The sequence below is a fragment of the Haliotis rubra genome, unplaced genomic scaffold (genome assembly GCF_003918875.1).
Source record: "Haliotis rubra isolate DU_JTF1 unplaced genomic scaffold, ASM391887v1 Scf1390, whole genome shotgun sequence".
NCBI classification, from domain to species: Eukaryota; Metazoa; Mollusca; class Gastropoda; order Lepetellida; family Haliotidae; genus Haliotis; species Haliotis rubra.
Window position 1 is genome coordinate 132,106 of NW_025765326.1, and position 9,844 is coordinate 141,949.

Sequence of the window (9,844 nt, forward strand, 5' to 3'; positions counted from 1 at the left end):
TGCACTGCACGCTGACGATGAGTAACTCCTTTAATCAGTCTTCTCGGTTCAGATTGCAATGGTACACTTATATTGATATACATGAAACTATTAGGTTTATCAGGAAACTCCAGAATAATGCGTGGGACCATTTTGCCTCAGCGAAATATGGAAGGGTGATACATAGTTGTCATCACAACACAACAAAACAACTTGTCTACAGATCGTCGTTTATTAATCTCCGTATGTCAGTCGCATTGTCGCCGAAGACGGAACAGACGGTTTTATTATATAGGTGTGTCTTTAGCCATACCACTGTCCCGACCACCTATAGGTGTGTCTTTAGCCATACCACTGTCCCAACCATCTATAGGTGTGTCTTTAGCCATACTACTGTCCCGGCCATCTATATGTGTGTCTTTAGCCATACCACTGTCCCGACCATCTATAGGTGTGTCTTTAGCCATACCACTACCATCTATACTGTCCTTTAGCCATACCATCTATAAGTGTGTCTTTAGCCATACCACTGTCCCGACCATCTGTAGGTGTGTCTTTAGCCATACCACTGTCCCGACCATCTATAGGTGTGTCTTTAGCCATACTACTGTCCCAACCATCTATAGGTGTGTCTTTAGCCATACTACTGTCCCGGCCATCTATATGTGTGTCTTTAGCCATACCACTGTCCCGACCATCTATAGGTGTGTCTTTAGCCATACCACTGTCCCAACCATCTATAGGTGTGTCTTTAGCCATACTACTGTCCCGGCCATCTATATGTGTGTCTTTAGCCATACCACTGTCCCGACCATCTATATGTGTGTCTTTAGCCATACCACTGTCCCGACCATCTATAGGTGTGTCTTTAGCCATACCACTGTCCCGACCATCTATAGGTGTGTCTTTAGCCATACCACTGTCCCGACCATCTATAGGTGTGTCTTTAGCCATACCACTGTCCCGACCATCTGTAGGTGTGTCTTTAGCCATACCACTGTCCCAACCATCTGTAGGTGTGTCTTTAGCCATACCACTGTCCCGACCATCTATAGGTGTGTCTTTAGCCATACCACTGTCCCGGCCATCTATAGATGTGTCATTAGCCATACCATTGACCTGGACCTTTGATATGTCATCAGGTGTTACTTTACTCGGTGTAATTGGTTTTCACATTTAATGTGTATTATTTGCATAACTGCTTAGTGTAAACCACGCCAGGCCACACAGTAATTTCATTATTTCATCAGCACCGGGCTACCACCAACTTGCATATGCCAGTGCCTTCCTTGTATGGCCGTTTGTGATGAAGTCGATTAAGCAGAAGAAGTCAGGTAAACCCTAGTAATCATGCATCCTGTTGGAATAATGAGCCAAATGAGCGGCTTCTCAAACCCCGTCACTAGATGACACGCTGACAAAAGATGGAGATTTGCCCTCTTCGATTTTTCAGACGAGGATTACATTTGAGGGCATTTTCCAATCCCTTCAATGGTCAATCAGGTGGAATCTGTAGAACCCAGGACCCGAGCCGACTGTGAGGATGTGTCTCCTGGTTACCGTACTTCACACCCTATAAAGATTCATCGACAGAAAACACTTGACTTTACAACATTGGCAGCTGATTGTGCAATCGTGAATTTCCATCGACTAATTCGCTGTTTGTCGACTCTTTCAGTACAAAAACTGAAGGCTAGCCCGAGGCATGTACTAAACCGATTGGGAGGCAAATGATTAGAGAAAGATCACGATCTATCTGTAGGATATAAAAGAAAATATATAAAAGAAGTTGTCTCTCGCATCACAATTTAGTTATTTTAAGCATGCCAAGCTGACTACATTTTGATAAATAAATCCTTGTCTTTCTAGACGCGAGATAAACACCATGTAAGAAGCAACTCTATAAGGTCATAAGTGTGTCTACTGCAGGACTGCACGGATCTTGAAGGTCTTTCCAGTGTGTATATAATAGATCTAGTGACATACCCCTCCTATCAGGACTAGCTAACGTATTACATATGATCAGGGGTACACTTTTTAAAGATTTTATGAAAGACTTTTTCAGATTGAAAATGTTCTTGACTTTGCATATGGTTGCGATCTGTGCCATCGGTAGGACAGGATACTCTCAAATCAGAATCGAACAACCGACCTTGCGTTTATTAAAGATTTCGTATGTACATGGAGAGTGCTTGGGGATTGTTTGGTTTTATCAACACGACCACTCATCGGCAAACATCTAGCCTTCCTCCTCTGATCATTATCTATGGCCTATGAACAGTACATATACACCATTGGAACAGTATTTATGGTATAACGGTGTGGAAACAATATTTGTGTTCCAATATAGTAACAGAGTCTATGGCCTGACAACCGCTGATAGTAGTAAACTATAACTAGATGTGAACATTCTTAATGGCCTGTATTGTTGACGACAGTATGACAGAACGCACAGGGCGTGTACTTCCTGTTTTGTCAAATCATGTAATGTATCATGGATAGGCTGTGGCAACAAAGTATGACAGGATCTGTAGTAATCGGGTCAGGACCAGAAAACCCAGTAACTGACATCAAGAGTGTCCATCTCTATTGGGATACGATGATGACATGCAGCTACCAGCGAGCGTGACCACCCGACCAACATACATAGGCTGTTGAAGATCAATATCGTAACAGGTACAACGACGTGTACACATTGGTACTCTGCAATATCTAGAGTGAAGCATGATACTAACTGAAATTATATGCGGCCAATCAATACAAGACTCCAAAGAAAAGACATTTACGGGCGTGGAGGACTGTATTGTAGGCATTGATACCACGTGTATCCTGTTCTCGTCCAGCCTCTCTCAGACAGGTTATTGATGAATTAAACAAACTCCGTTTGTTTGCAATGATAGAAGAGACCACTCGAGGGTAACAAAAAGGAGGAGGTTCTTTTTTAATTCTCAAACATCGTTAGTGCTCACAATATATCTTCAAAACATAACCCTTGAAAAACACGTGTCTCCTTGGAGCTCCTATTGACAATGGTATACACTTACCTCCCTATGGAGAGAAATGATAAGTACTTGGGGCACATGTTATAGAAGACATCAAATTCATTTCGAAATCATTGTAAAATCATAGTTAAAGCATTTTCCCCTTAATCATCAGGTTTTAAGTGAACCGGATTATATTTAGTTAATTACTGCCTGAAAAGAAGTTGTACCATCAGCAAAATATGTATTGAATACAGACTAGTCACGTTCATTGAACATGAAAGTGAAACTTACCCGGTAAATATTTTTATATTCATTTGAAACCTGGTAAAACAACCCTGTGAAGACAATTACTAGACTTTATCTGCACAAATGATCAATTATTTCATTGCCAGCAAAATGCCTCGTCTATACAAAAAACGAACGTTTCAGAAGGAACGTCTCTGCCAGTTCGGTGAAATTTGTTTAGAAACCTTGCCTTATTTATGGTGGTACTGCAAACATATTAAAGGATATGCTGCTAATGTAGAATGTTATATTTCTAACCGTGACAATAAAGTGAGGTTTTCACCACGAAGCGAACGTCGTATATACGAGCCATATAACATAGGAAGGTACCCAGCTGATACAATATGTATTGAGAATATGAAGACTGTCCATTTCCACACACATCACAGCCATCCTTATGAATTATTCACACCCCTGTGTCCCCATAAACATAGATATCATCGTGTTGAAGACAGACGGGCACCTGGTTGTAGACTGATCAAGGAATGTTATATTGCAATAGGTGACTCCGGATTTGTTCTGGCTAATGTATTCCGCATCAGGCCAAGACAATAATGGCGGAGATAACATCCTTAAACCTGACGCTCTCCATGTAGATGTCCAGCCATCACCTCCCCAGTACAGCTAGCAGGAAATGCTCTTCATACGATTCACATCAAAGATGACGGACTAAGTCTGTATCATGTGATTCAAGTGAACCAAGTTTCATTAAGCATGACCTATGCTCAATCACGACGACCACTTAATATTGACATGATGACAACGAGAACTAGAAAAGGCCATGACGATCGATTCTGTATCACACGACAATAGGTTTCCGGATGGCCAGACAAGACAGCCCGGGCCAGATTTTACAACAAATACCTGGCCTGAAACCTTCCACAATGATAAACTGAGTAAATCAACTTGATTTCGTCGGATCGATATAAACCTAAAGGCCTCCCTCCACGTGTTGCAATCCTATCGCCGAGACTCTGTCACACTTCAGCAAAACTGAATACAGTTGAACTGGTAACATCCCAGTTTAATACCGAATCACTCAACACAGGTGTCAACATGACTTGCCTTGTTCGGGGAAAACCTCTGAGCAAGAGACGCAACAACCTCTCAGCAAGATTCGTATTCTTTGACACTCTGGTACAAATGGCATGATCAAAAGTTATGAAATGTAAACACTTAAATTCCAGTTGAGGTGGGTAAACCAGTAGAAGTGTATTGGCTATTCAATGGTTATTGAACCGTCATTTTAGATCATCGAAACTTCAGCTAAACGTCTTGCCATTACCGTGTTTTGATTTTACCAACCCGAGTGGTAAATCCCAGTCAAACAGTAGTGTCAAACATATCAGGTTCTTCTTGCCCCTTCATCAGGCAGTCGATGGTTTAGAGCCCCCTTGTGTCCCTATATTAGATAAACTAGGGTTCAGTTCTACTTCCTGCCCCTTCATCAGGCAGACGATGGTTTAGAGCCCCCTTTTGTCCCTATATTAGATAAACTAGGGTTCAGTTCTACTTCCTGCCCCTTCATCAGGCAAACGATGGTTTAGAGCCCCCTTTTGTCCCTATATTAGATAAACTAGGGTTCAGTTCTACTTCCTGCCCCTTCATCAGGCAAACGATGGTTTAGAGCCCCCTTTGTCCCTATATTAGATAAACTAGGGTTCAGTTATACTTCCTGCCCCTTCATCAGGCAAACGATGGTTTAGAGCCCCCCTTTGTCACTATATTAGATAAACTAGGGTTCAGTTCTTCTTCCTACCCCTTCATCAGACAAACGATGATTTAGAGCCCCCTTTTGTCCCTATATTAGATAAACTAGGGTTCAGTTCTACTGCCTGCCCCTTCATCAGACAAACGATGGTTTAGAGCCCCCTTTTGTCCCTATATTAGATAAACTAGGGTTCAGTTCTTCTTCCTACCCCTTCATCAGACAAACGATGATTTAGAGCCCCCTTTTGTCCCTATATTAGATAAACTAGGGTTCAGTTCTTCTTCCTACCCCTTCATCAGACAAACGATGGTTTAGAGCCCCCTTTTGTCCCTATATTAGATAAACTATTGTTCAGTTCTACTTCTTCCCCCTTCATCTGACAGACGATGGTTAAGAGCCCCTTTTTGTCCTTATATTAGATAAACTAGGGTTTTCAGTTCGACTTCTTGCCCCTTCATCTGGCAGACGATGTGTTGGATCCCCCTTTTGTCCTTATATTAGATAAACTATGGTTCAGTTCTACTTCCTGCCCCTTCATCAGGCAAACGATGGTTTAGAGCCCCCTTTTGACCCTATATTAGATAAACTAGGGTTCAGTTCTACTTCCTGCCCCTTCATCAGGCAGACGATGGTTTAGAGCCCCCTTGTGTCCCTATATTAGATAAACTAGGGTTCAGTTCTACTTCCTGCCCCTTCATCAGGCAAACGATGGTTTAGAGCCCCCTTTTGTCCCTATATTAGATAAACTAGGGTTCAGATATTCTTCCTACCCCTTCATCAGGCAAACGATGGTTTTGAGCCCCCCCTTTGTCCCTATATTAGATAAACTAGGGTTCAGATATTCTTCCTACCCCTTCATCAGGCAAACGATGGTTTTGAGCCCCCTTTTGTCCCTATATTAGATAAACTAGGGTTCAGTTCAACTTCCTGCCCCTTCATCAGGCAAACGATGGTTTAGAGCCCCCTTTGTCCCTATATTAGATAAACTAGGGTTCAGTTATACTTCCTGCCCTTCATCAGGCAAACGATGGTTTAGAGCCCCCTTTGTCCCTATATTAGATAAACTAGGGTTCAGTTCTACTTCCTGCCCCTTCATCAGGATAAACGATGGTTTAGAGAGCCCCCTTTTGTCCCTATATTAGATAAACTAGGGTTCAGTTCTACTTCCTGCCCCTTCATCAGGCAACGATGGTTTAGAGCCCCCTTTTGTCCCTATATTAGATAAACTAGGGTTCAGTTCTACTTCCTGCCCCTTCATCAGGCAAACGATGGTTTAGAGCCCCCTTTTGTCCTTATATTAGATAAACTAGGGTTCAGTTCTACTTCCTGCCCCTTCATCAGGCAGACGATGGTTTAGAGCCCCCTTTTGTCCCTATATTAGATAAACTAGGGTTCAGTTCTACTTCTGCCCCTTCATCAGGCAGACGATGGTTTAGAGCCCCTTTTGTCCCTATATTAGATAAACTAGGGTTCAGTTCTACTTCCTGCCCTTCATCAGGCAAACGATGGTTTAGAGCCCCTTTTGTCCCTATATTAGATAAACTAGGGTTCAGTTCTACTTCCTGCCCTTCATCAGGCAGGCAAACGATGGTTTTAGAGACCCCTTTTTGTCCCTATATTAGATAAACTAGGGTTCAGTTCTACTTCCTGCCCCTTCATCAGGCAGTCGATGGTTTAGAGCCCCCTTTTGTCCCTATATTAGATAAACTAGGGTTCAGTTCAACTTCCTGCCCCTTCATCAGGCAACGATGGTTTAGAGCCCCCTTTTGTCCCTATATTAGATAAACTAGGGTTCAGTTCTACTTCCTGCCCCTTCATCAGGCAGTCGATGGTTTAGAGCACCCTTTTGTCCCTATATTAGATAAACTAGGGTTCAGATATTCTTCCTACCCCTTCATCAGGCAAACGATGGTTTTGAGCCCCCTTTTGTCCCTATATTAGATAAACTAGGGTTCAGTTCAACTTCCTACCCCTTCATCAGGCAAATGATGGTTTAGAGCCCCCCTTTGTCCCTATATTAGATAAACTAGGGTTCAGTTATACTTCCTGCCCCTTCATCAGGCAAACGATGGTTTAGAGCCCCCCTTTGTCCCTATATTAGATAAACTAGGGTTCAATTCTACTTCCTGCCCCTTCATCAGATAAACGATGATTTAGAGCCCCCTTTTGTCCCTATATTAGATAAACTAGGGTTCAGTTCTACTTCCTGCCCCTTCATCAGGCAACGATGGTTTAGAGCCCCCTTTTGTCCCTATATTAGATAAACTAGGGTTCAGTTCTACTTCCTGCCCCTTCATCAGGCAAACGATGGTTTAGAGCCCCCTTTTGTACTTATATTAGATAAACTAGGGTTCAGTTCTACTTCCTGCCCCTTCATCAGGCAAACGATGATTTAGAGCCCCCTTTTGTCCCTATATTAGATAAACTAGGGTTCAGTTCTACTTCTTCCCCCTTCATCAGGCAGACGATGGTTCAGAGCCCCCTTTTGTCCCTATATTAGATAAACTAGGGTTCAGTTCTACTTCCTGCCCCTTCATCAGACAAACGATGGTTTAGAGACCCCTTGTGTCCCTATATTAGATAAACTAGGGTTCAGTTCTACTTCCTGCCCCTTCATCAGGCAAACGATGATTTAGAGACCCCTTTTGTCCCTATATTAGATAAACTAGGGTTCAATTCTACTTCCTGCCCCTTCATCAGGCAGTCGATGGTTTAGAGCCCCCTTTTGTCCCTATATTAGATAAACTAGGGTTCAGTTCTACTTCCTGCCCCTTCATCAGGCAACGATGGTTTAGAGCCCCCTTTTGTCCCTATATTAGATAAACTAGGGTTCAGTTCTACTTCCTGCCCCTTCATCAGGCAGTCGATGGTTTAGATCCCCCTTTTGTCCCTATATTAGATAAACTAGGGTTCAGTTCAACTTCCTGCCCCTTCATCAGGCAAACGATGGTTTAGAGCCCCCTTTTGTCCCTATATTAGATAAACTAGGGTTCAGTTCTACTTCCTGCCCCTTCATCAGGCAGACGATGGTTTAGAGCCCCCTTTTGTCCCTATATTAGATAAACTAGGGTTCAGTTCTACTTCCTGCCCCTTCATCAGGCAAACGATGATTTAGAGCCCCCTTTTGTCCCTATATTAGATAAACTAGGGTTCAGTTCTACTTCCTGCCCTTCATCAGGCAGTCGATGGTTTAGAGCCCCTTTTGTCCCTATATTAGATAAACTAGGGTTTTCAGTTCAACAGTTCCTTCCCCCTTCATCAGGCAACGATGGTTTAGAGCCCCCTTTGTCCCTATATTAGATAAACTAGGGTTCAGTTCTACTTCCTGCCCCTTCATCAGGCAGTCGATGGTTTAGAGCCCCTTTTGTCCCTATATTAGATAAACTAGGGTTCAGTTATACTTCCTGCCCCTTCAACTTCCTGCCCCTTCATCAGGCAACGATGGTTTAGAGCCCCTTTTGTCCCTATATTAGATAAACTAGGGTTCAGTTCTACTTCCTGCCCCTTCATCAGGCAGACGATGGTTTAGAGCCCCCCTTTGTCCCTATATTAGATAAACTAGGGTTCAGTTCTACTTCCTGACCCTTCATCAGGCAAACGATGGTTTAGAGCCCCCTTTGTCCCTATATTAGATAAACTAGGGTTCAGTTCTACTTCCTGCCCCTTCATCAGGCAAACGATGGTTTAGAGCCCCCTTTTGTCCCTATATTAGATAAACTAGGGTTCAGTCATACTTCCTGCCCCTTCATCAGGCAAACGATGGTTTAGATCCCCCTTTTGTCCCTATATTAGATAAACTAGGGTTCAGTTATTCTTCCTGCCCCTTCATCAGGCAAACGATGGTTTAGAGCCCCCTTTGTCCCTATATTAGATAAACTAGGGTTCAGTTCTACTTCCTGCCCCTTCATCAGGCAAACGATGGTTTAGAGCCCCCTTTTGTCCCTATATTAGATAAACTAGGGTTCAGTTCTACTTCCTGCCCCTTCATCAGGCAAACGATGGTTTAGAGCCCCCTTTTGTCCCTATATTAGATAAACTAGGGTTCAGTTCTACTTCCTGCCCCTTCATCAGGCAACGATGGTTTAGAGCCCCTTTTGTCCCTATATTAGATAAACTAGGGTTCAGTTCTACTTCCTGCCCCTTCATCAGACAAACGATGGTTTAGAGCCCCCTTTTGTCCCTATATTAGATAAACTAGGGTTCAGTTATACTTCCTGCCCCTTCATCAGGCAGACGATGGTTTAGAGCCCCCTTTTGTCCCTATATTAGATAAACTAGGGTTCAGTTCTACTTCCTGCCCCTTCATCAAGCAAACGATGATTTAGAGCCCCCTTATGTCCCTATATTAGATAAACTAGGGTTCAGTTCTACTTCCTGCCCCTTCATCAGGTAAACGATGAATACGGTTTTTGGTTTTTTTCCTTCATTAGGTAAATGAGAGTTGAGTCATACCTCTTGCCCCTTCAACAAATATCTGAACAGTTAGTTCTACTTGCCCCGTTTTCAAGTAAAGGATTAAGTTTTATTCTTGCCCCTTCATCATACACAATGGTTTACATCTACTCCTTGCCCCTTCATCATGTAACCGACGGTTTAGTACTAAGTCTGGGCCCTTCAGCAGGCAAAAGATTGTTTAGCCCCCATTAACCTGATGAACGACGTCACAAATAATATGTACGTTGAGTTTCATCCCCTTCTTTACCAGGTATGATGGTTAGCGAATATGCTTTATGCAGATCTATTCATTTCCCAAAACGATACTTTGCATTGCGGGTTGGTCGGATTGACGGACTTTATATTTCTCCAGATGAAGTAAAGAAGTAGATTCGTCATGGGTGCACAGTGGTAGGATGTGTTTATATACGTGACGGTTTGGTCACGTAAC

General features: G+C 42.9%; 1 protein-coding gene across 1 annotated transcript; it reads right to left on the reverse strand.

Moving 5' to 3' along the window:
• Positions 1 to 450: 450 nt before the first annotated feature.
• LOC124268571 (polycystic kidney disease protein 1-like 3) lies at positions 451 to 1,089 on the reverse strand. Its single transcript, XM_046703564.1, has one exon. It carries the CDS (start codon positions 1,087 to 1,089, stop codon positions 451 to 453), a length of 639 nt encoding a protein of 212 aa, XP_046559520.1.
• Between the last annotated feature and the right edge of the window lie 8,755 nt (positions 1,090 to 9,844).

What these genes read in the sequence shown, in the direction of transcription:
- LOC124268571 (XM_046703564.1), bottom strand. Translation starts at nt 1,089, where the DNA reads ATGGCTAATGACACATCTATAGATGGCCGGGACAGTGGTATGGCTAAA.